Source organism: Macrobrachium rosenbergii, chromosome 8 (assembly GCF_040412425.1).
Source record: "Macrobrachium rosenbergii isolate ZJJX-2024 chromosome 8, ASM4041242v1, whole genome shotgun sequence".
Lineage (NCBI taxonomy): Eukaryota > Metazoa > Arthropoda > Malacostraca > Decapoda > Palaemonidae > Macrobrachium > Macrobrachium rosenbergii.
In genome coordinates, this window is record NC_089748.1 from 71,620,691 (window position 1) to 71,646,649 (window position 25,959).

Genomic DNA, 25,959 nt, shown 5'->3' on the forward strand with positions numbered 1-25,959 from the left:
CAGAAGAGGTCGCCCGCCCGTTGCCCCCGTGGTCTTCACCCGACAAGCAAGCGAAGAGGGCGAAGAAGAGAGATCTTTACTGAAGGGGAGATAAGGAAGAACCTACGGGAAGAGAAAAAACAGGATGGGGGAGGCCACCAGGGCGCCGTGGAAGTGGAACTTACAGACGATGCCTGGCAACCTCCCACCAGCCCCGCAACTCTCTAAGCACAGGCAGCAAAAACAACACTCAGCACAAGTAGGAAGGAAGTAGTCATGCCCTTGTACACGGAGGGCAGGAGCCCAAGAAGGGAAGTGAACTCTTACGTCCCGATCAATGTAGGGGAGCGAAGATATTACGTCCCAATCTAATATCTCTGAATGTACAGGGGAACGCCTTCAGTATCTAAATAAAGGGCTACTGGAAGAGAAGCATTACCACTCGGTTACGCCCCTCTAAATACGCCCTTGGCCGTCAAACCCAAGACACAGTGCAGGGGAACGACAGCTTATGCAAGGTTATCACAAATCGTGGGTTTGTATTAATAAATATCAAACACACGTAATATATACAGAAAAATACATTAATCCCACTGGGATAATAAGAGCTTAATGACAGTCAGGCAAAGAGATCCAAAACCACGTCTGCAACGCATGACAGGCCGAAAGCAAACTGGAATGTTTACATCCAGGCAGGCGGGTATTCCGCCTACCTGGAGGTAGTTACTGCCTAACCACCTTGTTCAAGAGTTTAACGCCGCCATTTCCAGCCTACGCCTGAAAGTAATTCCTAATGTAAAGGACCGACGGTTTGTATATATTGTGTCGGAACAATCCTAATGTAACAGACTTCTGGTTTTGTATTGTGTCGGAACAAATCAAATTTCTTATCAACACCAGCTTTTAGGTTTTAATGGTGCATAAATGGCATTTTTTTTTCAAAGGAATGAGAGCCAGGTTCAAGTAACAGGGAAAGTTGGAGGACTTTGGAAAAGGATAACCTAACCATCTTCACAGGTTTGCTGGAACAGGTAAATCAGCCTTCAACTGCTGGAGACAAAACCTACCTAGTGGAAGCCTTTGTTTCAGCCCAAAATAGCTTTTTGAGTCTCATGCTGTAACTTTTATAAATATGCCTTCAGTCTGCCAAACATTTCCCATTTCAAAGTCCAGTCTTTACAAGCATTCTTCAGAAGAGCAAACTTGGTCCCTGCATGAACTACAAACAGTGTGATTGAAACAGGAGGCTGAAGTCAACCTATTCTTACACCCTTTACTACAGTACCTGACGCTAGAAAGACTAGAATCCGACATGATTAGTCCAATTGAATAGTTGAAAATTGGGAAATCACAAAAGAGGAGTCCTGAATTAGCTAACCTAATTAATGAGATCAGTTTTAAAAAGAACAAAAGTACTTCAAAATGAAGAACAACAGTAACAATCCTGAAAAACAAAAATTCAGGCTGCACAATCCCAAGTGTTCAGTCATTGACTGGCAGAAATGATTGAGATCTCAGCTGTGTTGTACCTATCCTTCCTCAAAGCCCAAGACAGTATAACTTTCCACCCAAACAAAAGAGCGCTACTGCAAATTTTTAATTTTGAGCTGCTGCGTAAAGTAGAAACTAATAGCTATGTAATTATTTGGTGAGTTACATATATAAAAATGAAATATTTGTATCATTACGAAAGATCTTTAATAAACTGTGAAAATTTGTGGAATGAGGCAAAAACTAAACCTATATCCTGCAATAAGCCATCTACTCACAGATCTTGAGCCAACTGGGGAGCAACAGAAGATGGGGAGCAACAGAAGATGAGCAGTAGAAGTGACAAATGCAAAAAAATTTAGGTGGAAGAGGTGGAGGAAGTAACTTAGATGAGTGGAAGGGAGTCAAAGGAATTTGAATATCAGTACTTTTAAAACCTGATCTAACAAGTTGGGTATGCAATCTATCTGGCTCCTTCCATTTGCAATACTTAACATAAGTATACATTTCCTCTTTTGTCCAAGATATGCATTTATTACACCTATCTTTTACACCGCAAGTCATTCCCTAGCATTCCATACAAAACTTATGTCTATAATGACCTTATGAATAAATCCTATTTAAACAATTTTCAGATACTACAAAACCTTTTAAAACCTATTCTGGATACTGCTGGTGGACTCTATCTGTTTATGTGAATGGAAAACCAAAAGAAATGCAACCACTTTACTGCACTATGAAAACAGCCAGAAAAACCAACTTCTAAAATACCATGCTTGCATTCACAATGGCAGCAAAAGTTTTTCTGAATACTGTATAAGGTAAACATTCCAGTCTCACCTGTAGGGGGACAGATAAAACTAGACAGCAACTGTCTCATGGGATCTCACCCAAATATCCTCTTTATTTTCTGATGTTTGCTAGACGTATAGGCGCAAATTCTAGCAGCTATCTTGTTAGCTGGTAAGATTCATTGCAAATAATACAGTACAGTACAGTGTATGAACAAACATACACAGGAACGAGAATATAGTGAGGAAATTATTTATTAGTTAAAAGTAGGTGTACAGTTAAAAGGTAAGGGGATGGAAGTATTTATGATCATTTTTGGTTGAAGAATATGTATGTTTGTCTGTACCATAACCTTATCATATAAACAGTATTGTAAAGTTCTATCATTATGTATCAATCCTCCAGAAGATGTCTTAAAAAACTAAAGGTGAAACATCAGCTGCAAGAGCATTTTCCTTAATTTGTTTATGCATTTTTATGGATCTCTTTATTCTGAAAGGAGAATGACTAAGAACCTTCAATCATGGACTGCTAAATCATCACTAAAATGACATTTTCATAATAAAATAAAGCTTTTTAGTATACTTTTACCCAGTTACATTGTTATTGTTTCAAAACCGAACGGAGCTAGAATTTTCAATATTTTGCCCCAGCAAAAACAAAAACAATACTATGGCGGCTGAGAGATAACCCTCTACCCACTTGGAGGAGTGAGAACCACCTTAACACTGCTTTGGTTTTCCTTCTTTTGGTGCTTACATTCATGAGAGGGTAGAGAGGAGGGCTTTTATCATGTAACTACTGGGCACTTAAAACTTTATTTTTAAGTAACTTAAAACAGTTACATTGCTGATTCTGGGCTAAAGGAGGTGGGATGAAAATAAACAGAACTAAATGCAGTTTATGTTAACCACTTTATTGGGTAAAAGAAAAGTTGTAAGTTCATTTAAACCCCATAAACTGTTACAGAAGCCTCTGGTGTTTACAAAAGTGTCCTACCTAATAGAGCCTGCGTTTGGGAGTTAACACAAGTTAGAACCATAAAATTTTTTTTTCAAAAATCACAGCACTCCTAGTTTTCAAGTTTAAAGTTCATTTTTGCTCATTTTTTTGTCATTGCCTGGAATATCTCTTAGTATGCAACCATCAGAAATGAAAAAATATCATTATCATCCATAAATATTGAAATAATGACAGCCAACTTACCAAAAAAATTTCATGCACAATAATTGTGATACAAATCATGCTGTGCAGAGCAAAACGTTAAAGATAATGAGTTATTTTTTTGGGCTGTATTGTACACTGGAGTTAAAGTTGACCCATGGAATTTTTCTATTTATCAAGTTCCTGATAAAAAATATTTCAAAAATTGATAAAACCTACAACCATGAGTTATTTTTTATTGTATTCTAGATGAAATTGGTTCCATTTTCATATATAAAATATTTTATGTAACGACTAATATAAGATGGTAAACATTAACTTGCACAAAAGTGATGAAAGAATTTCTGAGATGTTCGATGTTACCTACCCCTGTAAGGGAAAAAGTTTTTTACAAAAAATTCACCATAAATCGAAATATTGTGCTAGAGACTTCCAATTTGTTGCAAAATGAAGGTAAATGATTGAATATTACTAGAATGTAAGAGTTTTAGCTTACAATTGCGTTATTAGACCATTTCTGTCAGAGTTATGTTGATTGTGAGAAGGTTGAAATTTTGGCACTTGTGGGTGATTTATATGAAAATATTTCCAAACTGACAAAAGCTACAATCAAAGTTATTTTTTGTTGTATTCTACATGAAATTGCCACATTTTCATATATAAAACTTTATGTAACTTAATATAAACGGTGCAAACATTACTTCAAAGTGACAAAAGAATTTCTGAGATGATCAAGTGGCTACGTCGATTCGAGGACTTGTAAGAAAAAGTTTTTTTTTTTCAAAATTCACCATACATCGAAATATTGTGCTGAGACTTCCAATTTGTTGCAAATGAAGGTAAATGATTGAATATTACTAGAATGAAAAGTTTTAGCTTTTCAATTGCTTTTTAGACCATTTTGGTAGAGTCAATAAGTTGACCTGAAGAGTTGAAATTTATATAAAACTTTATGTAACGACAATATAAACGGAGCAAACATTAGAATCAGACAAAGTGAAAAAGAATTTCGAGATGTTCCGGAGAGTTATGGTCGGAAACATTGGACGTAAGGAAAAGTTTTTAAAAAAATTCACCATAAATCGAAATATTGTGCTAGAGACTTCCAATTTATTGCAAAATGAAGGTAAATTATTGAATATTACTAGAATGTAAGAGTTTTAGCTTACAGATTGTGTGTTTTTCACCATTTCTGGCTTTGAAAAGCTCAAAGTCATGATCTTTTAAAATTTTGGCAATTATTGTGATTTATATGAAAATATTTCCAAACTGATAAAAGCCACAACCATGGGTTGTTTTTTTGTACCTTTACCAAGAAATTGCAACATTTTCATATATAAAACTTTATGTAACGGGCTAATATAAAATGGTGCAAAAATTACAACAAAAACCACGAAAGAATTTCTGAGATTTTAAAGTGGCCACAAAGCTCCACGTAAGGTGAAAATTTTTTCAAAAATTCACCATAAATCGGAAATATTGTTGAGACTTCCAATTTGTTGCAAAATAAAGGTAAATGATTGAATATTACTAGACTGTAAGCTGTAGTTTTAGCTTACAATTGCGTTTTTCGACCATTTCGTTGAGTCAAGGTTGACCGAAGCTTGAAATTTTTGTATTGGTCGGACCTCATTGACTCCAAATCGTCAGGCTGACAGAAAAGTCAGAGGTGAAAAGATCTCTTTATTATGTCCAGTCGTTGCGTTTAAGGGCTAGGTGAGCGATTAAACTGTAAATGCCAAATATGGAGCTCTTCTTAACTGCTAGACGTGGCAAGGGTTCATAAGACAAAACGGATGACCAAACAAACCCCCTGTGCTTGAGGGTGCTTTTACCAACCACAAAACATAAACCAATCGATGGGTAAACCACTAAAGAGCCACCAAATTCAAAGCCCGATAAAAACTAATGACTGAGAAACCTATTCAAGACAATTCTACATGCACAGCACAATGTATCCCAGACTCCCATGCAAACTCAAAACCTGTTGTCAAGGAAGGGGGGACACTAAGGATGGATGAACAATCTGTCACTTAATTTTTGTGCCAGCCACTGGAAAGGACCTAGGGTACTGCAATTATCATATGTTGTCAGTCCATATCTCTGTAGATAGTGCCAGCAAACTGACCTACTGAACTTCAAAAGGTCGCCTGTACAATAGAAGAAAGAGACAAATTGCATCTGAAGGCAGAGAGTTTGGAACTTTATTTCATGTGTTTTAATTGGAAAACACTTGCACTCTGCATCATCCAAATTGTCATGAGCCTCCAACCTTAAAATCCGTAAGAAAGAACGTTTTCCTGAAAAATTTTTTGAGAGAGGGGTTAAGAAGGATTTGAAAAACAGAGCAAAAGATGGTCCGAAGTTTCCTCTAAGTGACATGGTTCGCTGAATATAGAACTTGAGAGCTCTAAGGTCATAAGAGTCTCTCATTCCTCTGTCAACAGATCTCACAGATTACAAATCTCAAATGTCCATGGTTGAGGCCTGGATGGGGTTTGTCATTCTTGGCCATAAAAACCCATATTTAAGGAACAGATATGCTTTTCCATTTGCAAAACCTGACTTTTTTTATTTAGAGGCATGCACTTCAGACCTCTTGAGCTGTAGCTAAGGCTGATACAAATAACCTTTTCTGTACAATGTCCCTCAAACACGCTGTACTGAGAGGTTCATAATAAGCATCACATGATAAGGAACTGATGAACCAGAATCCAAGTTCCAGCCTATTAATCCATTCCTTCCGTCGAAAATCCGCTCAAAGGACTTAATTAAATCTGACAAATCTTGTCACCAGACAAATCTAGAGCACTGAATCAAAAACAGCGTTCATAGCCCTGTACCCTTAATGGTCAGAGGTACATAAACAGCTTTGTCTTCTTCAAGTACTGTAAAAGAAAAAATCGCCTCTTGTCGCTAAAGATGTCTTAGAAGAAAATGAGACTCCTAATTCTCCAAAAAGCACCAGTCTCTAAAAACATTCCAATAAGCAAGGGTCCTTCTCAAATCTAGCAAACTGAAGGATTTTGAGAAAATCCTTCATCTCTGAGGAGGCGGCTGATAGTCTGAATTGCTGTTAGCTAGACCTGACAGACCCTCGTGGAACTTTCTTAATAAGGCTGCCTGACAGATCCTTCCTTTGAGGTAGAAGTCTTGGATAATCTGTCAAAATTCCAGCAGATGGCCAAAATGGGATGGAGAGTCATTCTGACATTCTTGTATGTCCTGAGTTTGTTCAACACTTCCTGACTATCTTGAATGGCGGAAGGCTCCAGATTCTCCCAATTCTGAACCATGGCATCTGTAGCCCAAGCCTGATGGTCCGGAATTGGAGAACAATAAATTGAAAGGCTGTTGTTCTTGGCTGTGGCAAATTGGAGTCCCCAAGACTTCCATATTTGAGACATACCAATGAAAAATCTGATTTTCCTTCAAAGCCATACAATAACAAAATTTGATGTTGTCTTGCAAAGAAAGAACGAGTGAATGCCTCCTTGTTTCTGAATACAGCATAAACAGTGCTGTTACATTGTCCAATGGACTAAACTTCATATGGAGAGGGTGAAATCTGTTCTGCAAATTCTGTCAACCCTAGATGAACAGTAACCAATTCTTTCATGTTGATATGCCATCTTCTGTCTGGCTTTGCTCCAAACTGGTGTAAATCTGTCCCCTAAAACACTTACAGTCCATGCCTAGTCTGATCGTCTAAAAAGAATTTTGTTAGATTGTTTTCAACGCTTTATAGAGACTCTCTTCCTGCACAATCTTTCTTCCATTTATGTAAAACAGAAAAGTCTTGATTTCCTTGAAATCTTGTATAATGACTAGGAATCAAATTCCTTCCTCAAATTTTCCGCCAGATAAATGTTCTTGTAATGGCCTCATGTGGAGGCGCCCAAGATCCAAAACAAACTAGGGACAACAATGTCCCCAGAAAGCTGAAAACATAACTAATTCCTGCAGAAAAAGTTTCTGAAGAGTTAGAAACTTCAAAAGTTTTTGAAGGCAAGAATTGACTCTTCATGAGCTTCACGGAGAAATATCCAGGAATTCACTGCATTTATCTAAATTCCCAAATAAACTTTTGTTCTGAGAAAATATCAGACAACTTGATGGTTGGAATTAGAAGACCCAACTGGGCTCTGCTACTTTTAAAGGTTTTAAGATCCTCTGTCACTAGCCTTTTCACTGAAAGAAGCCAACCAAGATAAAGTAATATCAATGATCCAACCATGGAGCCACTTCCTAAAGGGGTATCATTTTGAATCCTGGTATAAACTTGAGGTGCTGTCCTAATCAAACAGGAGCACCTTTTGGCCCTAAAACTTGGTCTCAACCAAAACCTTGTATGATCATACTTCTGAGACATCTTGATGTTTGTACATGACCCTATAATCCTGCATATCCACACTACCATCCAATCTCCCTGTCTGATGGATGATGGAAATGTGTTGTTGGTCTCATGCAGAATTTTGTCCTATTAACAAACTTGTTTAAAAGCAAAGTTACATCCAAAACGAACACTCCTGGAAAAAAAAAAAAAAAAAAATCAAAAACTAAAATGTAGAATAAGTCTTGGAATAAATGGCACCAGCGCTGATCTTCACTGTTTCTGAAAAGCAGGCTCATCTAAGATGGCTGACACCTCTTCAAGAAAACAGGACGCCATGGATTTCTTTGAATCACCTAACTAAACAGGAATGCTTTCAGTTACCCTCAGGCCAGTACTGATTGTAAGATAAATATGCAGTTTGAGGAGCCCCTTACTCAGTCTAAATAACCAAAATGTTAAATCTCTCTCCAAAACCTCCAAAACAAAGGATACTTGCTCAAAGAAAATTGCAAATTTTTTTCATCACTTCTTGAATGGTAGAAAACTAAAATAAGAGAATACATTTATATTCAAAGATGACAAAGAGGGACCCTTCTGTTCTTTAACAAAACAACTCCTCTACCTCAAAGAATGATGTACTCTAAAACAGGAAAGTCTCGAAAACCAGAAGAATGCAGAACTAAATCAACTGGCGTGCAGCAACAGAACTCTCAAAATACTTGGTCTTTTAGTTGAAATTGTTGAGCAAATCTTTGTAGATTTCCTGTATGAAAGAAAAAAAGTTAATGATTGGACCAATATAAATAAAAGAACTGCCACTAACAGCTCCTGATGGAAGATTCACAAATGAAGTTTTCATAATAAAACTAATATTGTAATACTTACCTGAACACCTGAATTAGCCCTGGTTACCTACCAGCCCGAACTATATCCCCAACTCATTTACCCACTAAGTGGGTAATTAACTGTCAGCGTTACCAACGCTTACAGGAAAATCTAACAAATGAGTTACCTAGCGTACCGTTGAACGCTGCTGCAAGTCCCGGCTGTGATGGCCGAGAACCCCAAATGCGTTATTCATTAATCAGATTGAAGTGGGGAGGAGGGTGGGAATCATTCAGGTGTTCAGGTAAAAATATTACAATATTAGTTTTATTATGAAAACTTCATATTGCAATACACTCCTGAACACCTGAATTGATTAACAAAATTTAGTGGAGGTGGGTTCAATTAAGTCAGACCGACCTACCAACAAGTAAAGTCAGGTAACTCATTATCGTCTATTCTGCATAAAAACACAACAAACCTCACCTGGTAGTCTACTCAACAGGTGGGGATGCCTGAAAGGAGAGAGTACCCATAACGTCAGTCTCGGAGTCATGGTACTGTCTGGGTCGAGCTACTTCCCATGTGGTATTCAAGGAAAACCTCCAACAGAAGAGGGAGGAACTAACTCCCATGTGGCTAATCAAAGCCTCGCATGTAGCGGAGCCTGGCGAACCTCCCATGTGGCTATTGGTAGCCTCTCATGTATGGAGGGAGCGAAAACTCTCCATGTGGCTAAATGTAGCCTCTCATGTCTACGGAGGATAAGTTGAATGTGCAGTCGGAGCTTCAGAATCATTGCAACCGTTGCTGTCGATGCTGTGCCGAGAGGTTGAATAAATCTAGCTGAAAACCACCTGGATATACCTATCCTCAGTTTCGTAAAAGAATTCCGAAAACTTTGTTTAGTAAAAATTCTTCCCCTATCTTATGCTGTCTAACCTTGCCCCTACTCTCCCCCCCCCACCTTTCATCTACCCTTTACTAAACAAATTAGCGTGGACCCAGGCAACCCTTATCCGAAAATTGAATATCCTTAAGGTAGAAGGAAGTGAAAACTGATACTGATTTCCAAGTAGCTGCTTCTAAGATTGCCGACACCGAGAAATTCTTGAGAAATGCCGACGATGTCGCTACCCCTCTAATACTATGAGCTCTTGGGCGTTCAGAGGAGTTCCTGGTTCGAAAGATGAAGACATTAACCCGGCTTGTTGTATTACCTCTCTTAGGAAAAAACTAATAGCATTCTTACGAGATCGAGTGTGAAGGACGTCTGGGAGAAACGAATAATGTTCTCGGGTGAGGCAACATCTTTTCTGTGCGTGATAAATAAGCCTTCAGCGCCCTGACCGACATAATAGCATTTCTGAAGCGTCACCTCCCACGAAATCTTCTAAAGGACGTTACTCTAAACGCTCTGGGTAAAGGATTCGATTCGATTCCGATTTAGCTACGAATTCCGGCAAAATATGACAGAAAAATATCTTTCCCTGAGAAAGATACAGTTCTTGAGACAGCTCGAATCTCTCCTACTCTTTCTAGCTGTGGCCAGAGCAACTAGAAATAATACCTTCTTCGTTAACTGTCTTAATGACAGTGTTTCTAATGGCTTTGTATTCTGACGACCTAAGGAGAGTCAAAACAGCCGCTAAATCCCACGATGGTGCCGAAGAAGAACTGGGCGTTCTATCTTAAAGACCTTAAGAGATCGTAAAGTATTCTACTGGTCGCCAATTCGGAGATGGAAATGGAACGTACTACTAAGCATTGATCTGTAACCACAATCGAGAATACGAAAATTTCTTTTCTTTCCTCAGAAAAGAAGAAAGTCTGCTATTTTCACTACCGTTGGTAGAGAAATACGATGACCTTGTTTCCGGCACCAACTGCGATAAACTGCCCACTTGGCCTGATATAGTTTTCTGGATGATCTTCTCAGACAGAAAGACAGTTGTCGAGCCACTGCCTTAGAGAGTCCGGCATGACGTGCTGCTCGCTGGATAGTCTCCACGCAGCTAGCTTCAGCACGCGGAGGTTCGGTGGAAGTGATGGAAGTGCGGCTGTCTGAGAAGATCTTTCCTCTCTGGAAGGAAAATCGGAACATCTATTAGTAAATCCAGAAGGTCCGGGAACCAAGGTCTTTGAGGCCAAAAAGGGCAAATCAACGTCATCTGGTGTTGTTGGAGATTCTGAGTTTCATCAACACTTGTTGAATCATTCGAACGGAGGGAATGCATACGTTTGCATGTCGTTCCAAGAATGCAACATGCGTCCGTCCTGAGCGACATGGGATCTTCTACTGGGGAGAAGTATACTGGGAGGCGAAAGTTTAGTCTGGTGGCGAACAGGTCTATGGTTGCTGGCCATTTCTTCAATAGAAGTTGAACCTCCTCCTGCACTAACGTCCATTCCCCCTAGAACCTCTTGCGATCGGCTTAGAGCATCCGCCAAAACGTTGAGTTTCCCGACATGAATTGAGGAATGAGAGAACTCCTGTGGCACTCGCACCAACGGAGAATTCTCTGGGCTACTTGATTCAAAGTTTGTGATTTTGTCCCCCACCTCCTTCTTGAGATATGACACAGCCAGTTACGTTGTCGCAAAACAGCGCTACTGTCCTGTTGCTTAACTGATCTGAGAAGCAACTTAGAGCCTCTTCTACTGCTCGTAGTTCTCTGTGGTTGATGGACTCCCTCCGATCCAGATTCCTCCAAAGGCCTCTGGCCTGACATTCCTCCAGGGTTGCTCCCCAACCTGATCCGAGGCATCTGTGTACAGATGAAATCTGGAATGGGGAGTCAATCTTACGCCGATGGTCAGATGATATTCTTCTGACCACCACCAAGATCCTTCAGGCAAGAATCGTCCCAGACTATGAACAGCGTTCTCTTCCCGAAAGTCCCAGCGATTCCTGAGACATGCCTGAAGAGAACGATCCGGAGACGAGACCCTGGAATTAGGAGAGAGGGAGGCCATCCTGCCCAGCAAGCTCTTCCATAGGCTCACAGGTTGAGCTCTGTTCGATCTGAATGTTTCTAGTTGGCTTAGCATTGCCAAAACTCGTTCCTCCGTCGGAAAGCCCTCAAAAGACGCGTCTGAATCGTTATCCCTAAGTACGTTTTTGTCTGAGCTGGAATCAAAGAGCTCTTTTCTAAGTTGATCCGTATTCCCAACTTTTGACACAAATTCAGTAAGAAATCCCTCGCCTGCAAAACTTCCTCTACTGACGAAGCCTGAACCAACCAATCGTCAGATATCGCCTCATCCTGAAACCCCGACGATGCATTATCTCTGAAATAGGAGACATCACCCTCGTGAATACTTGAGGTGCTGTGGTCAGACCAAAGCAGAGGACTCTGAACTGAAATGTTCCAGTTGGACCCGAGAATCGAAGGAACTTCCGAGATTCCGGATGGACCGGAACCTGGAGATAAAGCGTCCTTGAGGTCCACTGAAATCATCCAATCGTCTCTCCGGACTGACCGCAGCACCGACTGAGAAGTTTCCATATGAAACTTCGGGGGAGATGATGAACCGGTTGAGACCAGAGATCTATGATGGGTCTCCAAGATCCTCCCGCTTTTGGAGCCACAAAAATCCGACTGTAAAACCCTGGGGAGGAAGGAGCGGGTTCTAATGCCCCTTTTCCCAGAGGGCTCGGACTTCTGCTGCTAAAGCTATTCCCTGATGGAGGAAGGGGAATAACTGGGAAGATGAACCGGTGAGCTGGATAGAGGAGGCAGGAGGAGAAAAGGGACTCTGTACCCCTTCCTTAACACCTCCACTACCCAACTCTCCGCGCCATACTCCTTCCAGGATTCCCAGAATGGAGCTAGGCAACCTCCTACCGGTGCAGGCGAGGAAGTGTCTCCTACTTCCGAAAACCCTTCTTGTGACAGAAGGTTTGGATCTGAAGCAGAAGCTGAAGTCTTGGATGAAAACGGACTTTCTTAGGGGACCTGGTTGGTGACTTGGAACGGGTCCGCTTGGCTGGAGATGTCATCCTGGAACCTCTCGGAGATCTAGAGGACTGTGCTGCCACTGCCGAATCATGGCTTGCTGTGACTTCGACAGCTGAGGAAGAAAACGAAATTTACCATCGCAGAAACATCTTCCTCCCTGAAAAGACTGTTGCTGAGCGCCAAAGGTGCTCTCAACAGAGCCCTTTGTGAATATCTGGATAATGCGGGGGTAGATGGTTCAGAAAGAAATCCCTCCTTTTCTTCCCAAAGAAGGTCGTACAACCGGCCGATATATTTGCCTGATAAGCCAGTCCCATTGACACTGAAGTGATGAGGTTATCGAACAAAATCATGTCCGAGGAGAATAACCATCCTGTTTAAAGGAACCCCATTAAACCAGATAACATCCACATCAGAATGGGATAGAGCCTCCGACTGAGCTGAAAAGTGTCTTCCAAAATACCGCTTCTCTAGCAGTGGCGGAAACCAAAACGATTCGAAGAAGGGACCCTAGATAGAAGAGCTTCCACTGATTCATTAAGAGGAACCCTAACACCCGCAGAAGGGTTACCCGCAACCTTAGTAAAAACCCTTCCGAGAAGGAAGTAAGGAGGAATCCTGCCTACCCGACCCAATCAAAGCCACTAACCTACCGTCCGCCTCCTCAATGCCTGCTCGACACGGCCAAACCAAACTAGATTCTTTGGTGACTGAGCCACCACTGGTTTTGTCGCGAACAGTGACTCAAACATTGCCTGATTAGGTTGAAAAGGTTCTTCCGGAGCCTTGGACTGGGGTAAAGAGCATGAATGAAGTCCACCATCCGCTTGTATTCAGTCTCACTGGCTGAAGGAGAACCTCGGCTTCGATGGGATCCTCTTCTTCACAAGAGAAATCCTTATCAGAAAGATCCGACCGAGTCGAGACAGGAACAGAGACAGGCTGACCCTAGCAAAACGCTGGATCAGTTAACCCAGAACACGAAATACCTGAGTGCGCAAGACGACACCTGGGGAATCAACCGCAATGTTGCGGGCAGCCGAGAAGGTTGCACAAACCCCGCACCCTCCAAACGATGGCGCTACGCTGAGCCAGACACACCTGGGCGGACCACGCCCCCTCAGAAAGCGGAGAAGCCGCAATACTCTGAACCACGAAAACTAGATGAATAACAGAAACATGCTGATGAGGAATCGCCGCGCAGACAGATCCGCTATTTGCGGAAGAAGAACAAGGTGGGAAAAACTCATGACCCACCATCAACCGAACCCTACAAAAACCGTCCTAACCGGAGGAACAGAGAAACCTGTTGGAAAAGTAGAGAAAGGAAGGTACAGTAGGAGGAAGAGAGAAGAAGAAGCCACACTCGGGTAAACCACGGAGACCCTGCCGATGACGTCACTGGACAGGTGGAGAACGCACCAGACGGACCGGAACTCAAAGGAGTTTCAAAGGAAACTGCGAGTGCGAACCGAGGCGATTGAGGATGACAGGTTACCCGCCATCCTAGCTAACGGAGTGATTGTTGAAACTACCAGGGCGAAACATTGAACGCTGGAACAGGCGCACTACCAGATGTCTCAGTAACAGGCTCCGGAAGGCTGAGAAACATATGATTTGTGGAAGATTGTCCCAAGACAAGTCCGTTAAGGTAGAAGAACTCGGATGAGCGACCAAAGAACCCGAAATGTCTCCCAAGAATGACCCAAAAAGAAGGTTGAGAAAGAGCAAAGAAGAAGATTTTGAAACCATAGGAGGGAATACAGAAAATCCATAATTTTAAGGAAAGAAAAACAGACCGATTCTGGGATAATCCTGTAAAGCATCATTTTGTAAATTCAGGTAGATTTTCAAGACAGATCAAAAATGTTAGAAAACCCAATATTAAAACAATTTCTAACCAAAGATCTGTAACCTTTAGAGAGTCCCAACAGATCAGCATTATATTCTGCAATGTTCAGCAAATGATCAATTGAATTGGACTCTGAAAGGACGAAGGTTTGTCCCTTGAAGGGAAGAAGAAACTTGGAAGAAGAGAAAGGGTATTTTCCAACCTATCCACACTAGAAAACTAGGAACCAAAATTGAATCATCCTCTACGGATCGCAACCTTTTGCTGCAGAGAGCCTACTGCGGGAAAAAGAACCGCTGTGGATCAACAATGGAGCCGCAACCTTAATGACACCTGACTCCGACTGCACCTTCAACTTCTTCCTGATTCTTTACTACCGTCCTATCTCTAACTGTCTGAGTCAATGCCTAAATTAAATTTTACCTTAGGACTTACGTTTTAGGGGAAAGGGGAAATCTGTTGCTGACACTGCCTGCTCCATGCCGGGGGCTGGCAGATCCTACCTTTGAGGTTTGGGTTCTCCATGACCCCGGCACCCATTAGGGCTGGTTCTGGAACAGGCAGGGGAGCTGAAAAGAATGATTAGGTTCTGTGTCCCTATTAACTATTCCTGATCCTTTATCTCAGTTAATTTTGACATGAAACTTGAAAACAAACTAGACATGCTAGCTGACAATTTGTCTTCTAATTTTCTAAATAATTCTGACTCTAAAGCCTCTTTTGTCAAAACCCTGAGTTTCTACCGCTGAATTCCTTATGTTTACTCTTAAAAGCTAATGATTTCCTATGCTTGAGATAATCCTCCATCTGTGCTTGTCGACCATGACCTACACTCGTCACATCTTTAAGTGACATTACATTGAACCTTCCTGCAATTTATGCACAAGAATGTCTGTCGTTTTTTTAAGGGTACTCATCCTTTTCTTGCAGGCTGTGCATTTGATCGATGGGCTGCGGTGTCTCCAGCGGTAGCGATCTCCGTCATCACGGCAGAAGCAGAAGTGGAAGCCGGACTTGTCCAAGGGTGGTGTCTTATCCATTTTATCCATTTCAAATTCCAAGCCAAAGTTTAAGCCAGAGTCAAAACCAGGAGAAAGAACAATCCAGAAGAGAAGGGCAATCAAAACCAGTCCCAGTCGTTATCCAATCCAAAAATAAAATAAAGGGAGTCGGGCTAATAACCAAAATTTGCCTGATGTAGGACACAGTCCAAGCAGCACGGCAAACAAAAAGCAATTGGGGTTCTCGGCCATACTCAGCCGGGACTTGCAGCAGCGTTGCCAATGGTACTGCTAGGTAACTCATTTGACAAGATTTTCCTGTAAGCGTTGGTAATGCTGACAGTTAATTACCCACTTAGTGGGTAAAGAGTTATGGGATATAGTTCGGGCTGGTAGGTAACCAGGGCTAATTCAGGTGTTCAGGAGTGTATTGCAATACAGGGTCTTCTTACTAAGAGGTGCAAATAACAATGCCGACCTCTGAATTCTTGACACTCCCTTCGTAAGGAAAGAACACCATAATTCTCTCTTCTTAAGGACACCTAAAGAAAACATAGCAGTCAGTCCCGAAGCAGCATCGATAACTCCTTGATCTAAAACGTTAAGGACTTCCGATACATACGTCAACGTCTCCTCATCCAAAGAAGAACATGCAAAAATCTTGCAGCCAAATGCTCCAATGTACCAGTCCAAAAAACTGACCACCTCAAAAATACAAAAGATGTGCTTCAACAGGTGATCCAGTTCGAGTGTAGAAAACATAACCTTTGACGAATTAAAAGCTAAATGTCTCGAAGCATCGATAAGCCCCGAAAAGTCTCCCTGGGAGGGGACAGAAACTCCCAAAGAGAAGGCTTCCCCGGTCTCGTAGCAGAGTTGTCTCCGAGACGTCAGTCTGGAAGGAGGAAAACAGAAGATAGTCTTCCCCTGCTCCCTCTTCTTAAGGAGCCAAGCATCTATCCATTTTAGTGCTTTCAATGCCGGAAAAGACAAAACGATCTTCTTAATTTGTGAAGCACTCTTCCTCCAATCCCTCCAGAGAGAAGAGTCCAGAGAGGAAGGCGCTACATGAGAGAACGAATCCAGAAAACTCTCAACAAAGAATTTCAAAAGGATCTTGTAAGCGGTGGAATTGTTACTCTCCTATTCTATTTCCTCATCAACCTCTTCATCTGCTTCCTCGTCCGAATGTGTAGGGGAAACAACTACCAGAGAATGAGTCTTGTTCTGAGTGGGATGCACAAAACCCAAAATCTTATCCAACTTCGCTTGAATGGAAATCATCGAAAGGTCCTGAATTTCCTGCTCGGAAATACGTGTTGGAGAACCCAAGTGTATGGCAGACGAGAAGCGAGTTGGCACCAACGAACGAGTCAAAGCTCCAGGAGCAAGAATGGGCTTCTCCTGATACTCGCGCTCATGCGCTACCTCCTCTTCATCATCCAGTCGAAACGACTACTTTTGTGCCTCCACATCAAGTGAAATCCTCTTACTCTTCTTAGCAGAAGTTAATCGGCACCTTGGAGCCAACTCTGGTGCTCCCTCACCATCTCGGGAAGGCGAAAAAAACCTCCGGAGCCTCCCACCAACTACAACCAGGGGAAGGAGAAGCATGAATAACCATTCGCTTTTAAGAGGGTGAAACTTGCCTGAAGAAGACCATTGGTGCCTGGGCGAAGACTCTCCCGAATTCGATAGGTTCGCAAACTCCTCTCTGGAGACGCCTTTCCAATGGCACTCCTAAGCAGTATGGGAGTCGACATCAGATCCACCTGAGGGGGCGACTACTCGGGAGCAGACCCCACTCGCCTCCCTAGGGCCTCCAGTACTGCATGCTTCCTCCCAAGGGATGGAGAGTCTAGCAGGGACCTTTGCCTAGGAGCACTAGCGGGCTGAGTAGCCACCTCCTCCACTTCACAAACACTAACAGTCGTCACTTTATCCTCCAAGGATTTTACAGAGGATCCCAACTTCTCAACAGCTCGAAGCATTAACGAAAATTTCACGTTCATAGAGGCTTCGAGGCTGGTCACGGAATCGGGTTCAGGTGAACGGAAACCAGGTGAAGGAACAGGTTGATTAACAGGAGGGGTGTTAATGGGAGAAATGGAAAGTTCATGATCCTGATTATCTACTTCCTTAGAGGAAGCTCTAACTACAGCTTTCCGCTTCCTATCAGAATCTAACTTTTTCATCCTACTTGAATAAATCTTCCACTTCCCTTTATCCCAATCTCTACATTCATCACATGTCAAATCCGGGTTACAGTCCTGACCTTTACAAGCTGCGCAAACAGAATGTGCATCATGAATCTCTTTAGCTAACCTACTTTTGCACCCTTTGCTGCAAACTCTAATTGTCCTGATCTTACCTGAGCTCGAGTTTGACACTGCAAAGAAAAGAGGGTGGCTAAAATAACTGGAAATGATGTAACTGCTTGTCCTACCTAAATTCTGAAGAGAAAACACTAAGTACATCACCAAATTCCAATAACAGAATATTCATTCCTGAATTCTAGCAGCTACTGCAAACAGGTGTGTACAGCACAAGCCGGCAGAAACGACTGAAGTTTCGTGTTAAGGTAGTTCCTCACTCCTCCACCGGTGGGTACAGGGGTATCTCCTAGCCGCCATATTGTTTTTTGTTTTTGCTGGCGCAAATTTTGAATTCTAGCTGACGTTCGGTTTTGAAACAATAGCAATGTAACTACTGGGTAAGTTACATACTTAAAACTATATAACTTTGTATTACTTACACATCACGTTTTTGTTTTATCCTGAGCACATCCTCACGCAATTCTTTTATTAGGGGAACTGCTCCATCTGACGGTTGCCTGAAAAGTAAATTGAAAAGCGTGACTTAAATTAAAGGAACTTGCTTACAACGGTTTACAATATAACATCTCAATCTAGAATATCTTGAACTAACAAACTAACTCTGGGGCAGCTTCCAAACTTTAAGTGACCATGTATTGCTCAAGGTTCTCTACAATATATCATAAGCCTATACAGTATACAATGATGCAAGTTATATCACTAACAATAATATGGTCATAAAAAATAAATGCATAAGTTATGTCTTTTTCATTTCATTACCATGGTATACTATTTGCAATAGTTTATGAAATATAGATAGACCAATGGAACTACAAGAAATTTATGGACAAAGCCCACGTGCTAGGACCTTTCAGGTCAGTCAGCGTGAAGTGATAAAATGGCAAGATAATGACATTATATAAAGATAAATATTTTTAAGACATTCTTCATTTCACTCACAGCTTTCAATAATCATTCAAATGAATTTCACATCATTCATACACTACTGTCTATGATTATGGAAATAAATAAGGCAAGAAAATAAGTAAAAAAAAACAATCTTTCTAAAAACCAAAACAGATAAAAAAAAACCTAACGAGTGCAGTAATGTCTGCATCATTAACCACTCTTCACTTTGGACACTCCAACAAAGAATGTTCAACTGATAACTCATCAAAGTGAGCACACTCCGGGGCACTTACTTTCTAAAATACGTTGATTGGTTACACAGGTGCTCCCATTATTCAGAAAGCTTAAAACAATCTAGCTTCTAGCTATCTGGAATAAAAATAACTAATAATTCTTACCACTTCTTATGTTTGCATATTTCTTATTGTTGTCTAGGAAAGGGGATAACCATCCCCTTTTCTTTTTCCTTGAAAAAAATATGACTGAGTCATTTTATGTCCAAATGGAGAACTATCTATTTGAGGTATACAGTATATATATTTTGTGAGCCACATTTTTTTATATATGTCACCCTTCTAATTTCCTTGAAGCTCCATGGGGATGGAATAAAATGGAATATGAAATTTAGGTTAAAGGTCAAGCCCTAGGACCCATGACGTCATTCAGCGCTGAAAGGGAAATTGAAAGTAAAAAGGTTTTAAAGGTGGAACAGGAGGAAATCCATGCAGTTGCACTATAAAACAATTGCTAGGAGAGGGTGGAAAGTAAGATGGAAGAGAATATGAGTGGAGATACAGTTAAAGGAATGAAAGGGATTGTGGCTAGGGGCCGATGGGACGATGCAAATAACCTTGAGTAATGCCTACAGTACACCATGAGAGGTGCAGTGATGGCACTAAACCCCCATAGGTAATCTCCGTGGGGGGCCAAAGCATCCACCATTCAGGTAAGACCTGGTACCTACATAAGGTTTTACTACTATAATTGCCCTTTGCATACATTCATGCTTTATACAGTAATTTGTTTTGTAATTGTTACTGGTTCCACACATGAACCATGCAGACCAATGGTTCTGACTGCTTAGCTACTGATTCCACACATGAATCATGCAGACCAATGGTTCTGACTGCTTAGTTACTGATTCCACACATAAACCACACAGACCAATGTTTCTGCCCGCTTAGTTACTAATTCCACACATGAACCATGCAGATCAATGTTGCTGACTGCTTAGTTACTGGTTCCACACATGAACCATGCAGACCAATGTCTCTGACTGCTTAGTTACTGATTCCACATATGAACCATGCAGACCAATCTTTTTGACTGCTTAGTTACTGATTCCACACATGAATCATGCAGACCAATGTTTCTGACTCCTTAGTTACTGTACTGGTTCCATACATGAACCAAGTAGACCAATGTCTTTGACTGCTTAGTTACTGATTCCACACATGAATTATGCAGACCAATGTTTCTGACTGCTTATTTTCTGATTCCACACATGAATCATGCAGACCAATGTTTCTGACTGCTTATTTCCCGATTCCACACATGAACCACTCACACCAATGTTTTTGACTGCTTTACTTGTAATTTACACATTTTTTACCATTCCACTGGCAAAATCCTACTGATTTTGGCAATCGCCTTTCTAAAGTGCAGTTTTCAACTGAGGTCCATCCATAATTAAGGGGTGGAAAATTAAAAATACATCATTTGTATTTTTCCTAGATATGAAAAATAGCAAGCTTTTAAAGTAACATCACAATTTTTAAAAGTAAATTGTATTTTTCCTAACTATACAAACCTGAAGTCCTTTACTTTAGGAATTACTTTTAGTGTAGGCTGGAAATGGCAGTTAAACTCTTGAGCAAGGTGGTTAGGCAGTAACTACCACCAGGTAGGCGGGACTACCCGCCTGTCCGGATGTAAGCATTCCAGTTTGCCTTTCAGTCCAGGTTCAGACTGAGGGGTAGCATCAGGTGGGCATATATAATGTAAAGGACCTCAGGTTTGTAAAGTCTTTCAAAAATTGTGATTTGTTCCAACACGATATACAAACCGTCGGTCCTTTACATTAGGAAGCCTCACTGGTTGGAGGGAGGAATCTGAGTGAGTCTCCTGAACTGACTGAAGTTCTGCACACCTGGGCTATTCCTCCTGGTCGAAAGAGTGAGGAGGAGTACCCGAGCCTCTGACATATTGATCAGAGTGTAGGAACTGCAAGATCAAATGTCAGATACTGGACCTTTTCGCATGAGTGAGGAAACGTGACTAATAATGAGAAAAGGCTGGAAGACTCTTAAGAGTCGAAGGCAGTAAGGAAAAGCTGAGATATGGTTTCCCTAATTGCCAGACTCTCCTTCCTCCCCTTGCTAGAGGAAGGAGCGGAGTTGCTTCTATGATTCTAGGAGAAAAATAGAATGGGTGCTCGATGTGTAGTCTTACCGCATCAGCGCCAGGTCCAGCACGTGTTGGTTCGAGTCCTATTCTCATCCCGAAGGAGGAGAAGTAGAAGGACAGGGAAGGAGGAGGAAGAGAGGCCAGTCACTCTCGGTATCCTTCTCACTTCCAGAACCAACACCTTAGGTGAGATGCTACTCGTCCTCTAGAAGGAGCCAGGTAAGAAAACACAACTTGTTGAGCAGCCACCACAGGTCCAAGGAAAAAAGGTTCCAAGGGCCTGTGGGCTAGACCATAGGAAGACAAGAGTGTGGTCTATGAGACCACGTCTTGCTTCCAGCCAGACAGAAACTTCCAGAATGCGAGGGATGGACCAAGCCATCGGCTTCGTGGGCTCTCTAGTGGAAGGTACTGATATTGTCGTCGTCAGCTGCCGAGTACCTCCTTCGATCGCTTCACGAAGCCAGGAGGAAGATGTGTCTTTAGACACTTCTTCCTCGGGAGAGAGAGTACTAGCGAAAATGTTGACAACATCCAGGTTAGGAGTGTCGAATCTTTTCGGAAAGTACCACAGCTACCTAAAGGACAAAGTAACAAATGATCTGGATCATCGACACAAAGTCCAAGGAAGAGGGGAACCTGAAGGACTCGAACCTGACAGTAGATGCCAATGGATTTGGAGTCCACGTACGACATCCAAGAAGGAGATGAGGTATTTATTCCCTTCACCTGTTCTTCCATCTTCTACGCAAGGACCGGAGCAAGATGAGAGATGGTCCTATGAGGGCACATCTCTATCTGATGACTCTTGTAAGGGCACGTGCAGCATGAGACAGAACTCTAAACGAGAGTCACATGCCACCCAGGGAACAGTTCCCTGGGACAGCAAGACTGAAGAAGCTTCTCATCCGTAGCTAAATCTTGACTGAGGAGAAGAGAGCTACTTCAGATAGAAGACCAGGTCGCAAGGGCCTACATTCTTCACAAATGAAAGGGAAAGAATCAACCCTCGGCAGAGAAGATAATACATGGCCTGGGGGGGTTCCCGTGTGCATGAGATGTACCCTAATTCACCCACTTGCCTTTTACAGTAGACACCTTAAATTATCTGAAAAATCAGGGTGGACTTTCTGAAACCTGGCAGCAAGTGAGAAATTTAGGCTTAATTTCACTATATAGGGTGATAATTTTGACCCGTAAACTCTGGGTACCTGACCTTAAAATACCCATATCTATCTTGAAAATTAACGTAGAGGGCTCATTTACCACTCAAAATGTTCCTTTTAATGAGCTCTTTCCAATGATAAATGATATATAAATATTTAACTTTTAGGGCTATATTAGGTCATAAATACCCAAAATGTCACCAGAAATCGAAAAGCTGATGATTTACCTCATGAAGGAAAAATGGTAAAATCAAATAATATTAAAGAATGAATGGCATATATTAACAATAATCAACACAGCTACACTTATATTATTCAAATAATAACCACTTTATTACTTTCTAAACACACAGAAGCATACAGTAACTTTTCATAAAAACTTTATTTTAAAAATGCCAATTTATGGTCATTGCTATCTAGGTGGCACTTTTATCATGGTATAGGGATTAATATTTGATGATAAAGTACTTTGAAAAAACTTCTCAAGTGAATAAAATTATAAAAATATATAGCTTGCACAATTTCCTTAAATAATTATTGACTTTATAAATTCTGGATATAGCATGAAAATTTTATTAACCTATGACGTGCTTTAGTATTAAAAGGGTACTATGACATTGCAAATGAAGAAGTTGTATTGGTTGAATTAAACTAATTCAAACATCCATAACAATAGTTTTAATATCAAAAGATATATTCAAAGGCAGTATATATTTAATAATGTAAATACATGTATTGAATTTATAATTGAAATGTCTGTAGTTTATTTTCATGGTTAAATATTCTAAGCTTTAACTTACATTCGTAAAGGAGTCAAATTTACACAAGTTCTTATGGATGAATGACAGTATTTGCTTCTCATGATTGTGCTTTTAATAACATTCCTCATTCCATACTGTAACCTAAAGGATTGCTACATGTTGCATCACTTACAACTAAGGCACTTTGACATTTACAAAAGCTGCAGCAAGGAACATGATTGCTGCGACAGGGACAGTGACATGTTCCACATTTTGTACAACTGCACATCACAGTGAATTCCTCAGGTACTGGGTTCTTTCCATCAGTTGGCACCAAAAGATTATCAGCTACTTTATAACCATATAACACAGGATCAAGGGGCTCCCATTTAGGTTTAGATAAAACAGAAATCATGTGATATGTGGTAAAGTATCCTCTTTTTATGTTGTATCGTTGCCTTGGCCCTCTCTCTCGTGCTGCTGGCAGGAAGAGCTGAGACACCTGGGTGCCTCGGCCCTCTCTCTCGTGCTGCTGGCAGGAAGAGCTGAGACACCTGGGTGCCTCGGCCCTCTCTCTCGTGGTGCTGGCAGGAAGAGCTGAGACACCTGGGTGCCTCGGCCCTTTCTCTTGCACTGCTCCTGAACTGGACCGAGGAAATACTCTCTAGGCCAGATCGGGATACTCGATATTCCATAGAATCTTGAGCACTCAGAGCGGCTCGCAAACGAGCACCCAAAGCAGCCCACGCCTTAGAGGCAGAACCTCTAGGACTCGAAGCGGGATCACACACTGAGGTCTGCGCACCCGCGGCTCCCAAAACACAAAACCCAGGGCTATGTGAATCGGTTTTCTAACCCGAAGGTCGGGAAGAGCCAACAAGAGACGCACTGCCTCCTCAAAAGGAGACAGTCCCTAGACGTCCAAGGGCATCAAGGGGAAGAAGCAGCCTTCCTCTCCTTCGGCTGACAGAGGTCTGTTCGATTCCTGGGACGCCCTTAGACCTCGGGAGGGGTAGGGAGGCAGCAGAAGACGAAATCGAAGATAAGATGAAGACGACGGCGGCTACTTCCACAGGGCAACTTCCTTCACCTCCACTCCGACTTCTTCTACAGGATGGTGGACACGAAACATGGTAACCTCCAGGGCAGTCGGGCAGGAACACAACGGAAGCGGCCCAGGACATGACCACCAGGAGAAGCATCAGGCATGATCAGGACAGCTGATGCAGGAGCTATGGCAGCAGTTCAGAAGGCAGGAGCTACTGCAACGGCCAGGAATGTCACTTTCCATGGGGTGACTTCCTTCACTTTCACGCCGACATCTTATACAGGATGGTGGACATCGTAACCTCCGGGGCAGCTGGCAGGAACACAACGGAAGCAGCCCTGGGCACGACCGCCAGGAGAAGTGGCAGGCATGATCAGGACGGCCAATGCAGGAGCTATGGCAGCGGTTCGGAAGGCAGGAGCTACTGCAATGGCCAGGAACGTCACATGAAAGTCACTAGCAGCGACAGGAACGATCAGGACGGCTGCGGCAGGAGACCAGGAGGAGCCACCCAGAGACTGTCGTCCAGTTAACAGGAGCATAACACAGGGAAAAAAAGGAGCAGATGGACCACAGATATACCAGAGGCATTGCCACAGCAGACACGAAGGCCAGCAATGACAGCGATCGATCCACATCGGCGGGAATAGAGTCGGAATGATCCCGATGTGGAACTATGTCATCCAGCCAGGAATTGTGGTCAATCCCAAAGCAACACTAAATGAACGTTGGGACTCCTTCATGCGAAATATCCCCTCAGATATCCAGCCAACTACTACTGTGTCTGCAATGCTCACTGTCAACCTGAAAGAAAAAGGCAAAGATGATTAGAGAGGGAAACTCCTCTCATTAAGAGGGGAACTGCCCTACGCAGCAAGAGGAGGTACCCAAGAAGAGGTCGCCCGACCCCACCCTCACGGCCTTCAACCGACGAGCGAGTGAAGAGGGCAAAGGAGAGAGATCTCTACTGAAGGAGAGATAAGGAAGAACCTACAGGAAGAGAAAAGGATGGAGGGGAGGCCACCAAGGGCGAAGTGGAAGCGTAACTTACAGACGACACCCGCAACCTCCCACCCGCCCTGCAACTCTCAAGCGCAGGCAGCAAAAACAAAACTCAGCACAAGTAGGAAGGAAGTAGTATGCCCTTGTACACAGAGGGCGGGAGCCCAAGAAGGCAAGCGAACTCTTAAGTCCCGATCAGTGTAGGGGAACGAAGACATTACGTCCCAATTTAATATTCCTGATTGTACAGTGGAACACCTTCAGCATCTAAATAAAGGGCTACTGGAAGAGAAGCATTACCACTTGGTTATGCTCCTTAAATATGACCTTGGCTGTCAAACCCAAGACACAGTGCAGGGGAACGACAGCTATGCAAGGTTATCACATATCGTAGGTCTGTATTAATAAATATCAAACACACGTAATACACACACAAAATACATTAAGATCCCACCGGGATAACAACAGCTTAACGACAGTCAGGCAGAGAGATCCGAAACCACGTCTGCAACGCACGACGGCCGACAGCAAACTGGAATGTTTACATCCGGGCAGGCGGGTATTCGCGCCTACCTTGCGGTAGTTGCTGCCTAACCACCTTGCTCAAGAGTTTAACGGCTGTTTCCAACCTACGCTGAAAGTAATTCCTAATGTAAAGGACCGACGTTTTGCATATCGTGTCAGAACAATTGTATTTTTCCTAACACACAAATCTGCAGTTCTTTACATAAGATTTAACTTGTGAACATAAGCTAGAACATTTCCCTCCAAAACGACTGTGTGGACTGGCTGATGTTCATGGGACGTCTGTAACAGGGCCCCTTCCCCCACCACAATGTTCACGAGGTTGTGATCAAGATCATCAACATCTCCATGCAATGTGAGGCAGCTTCTCAGCTCTACCTTTCAAGGAGAGTCCCCTGGCGAACAGGATTGCCCTTCCAAGAGCGATTCTACCTACACAGTTGGGC

General features: G+C 42.3%; 1 protein-coding gene across 5 annotated transcripts in view; it reads right to left on the minus strand.

Annotated features, from left to right (window-relative positions):
• LOC136840977 (uncharacterized) overlaps positions 1–25,959 on the minus strand; it is a 263,752-nt gene that overhangs the window by 220,268 nt on the left and 17,525 nt on the right. For all 5 annotated transcript variants that reach the window (XM_067107982.1, XM_067107981.1, XM_067107980.1 and 2 more), the window contains exon 2: positions 18,158–18,235. In XM_067107982.1, the coding sequence (XP_066964083.1) occupies positions 18,158–18,235 (78 nt within the window). The remainder of the gene's footprint in view (positions 1–18,157; positions 18,236–25,959) is intronic.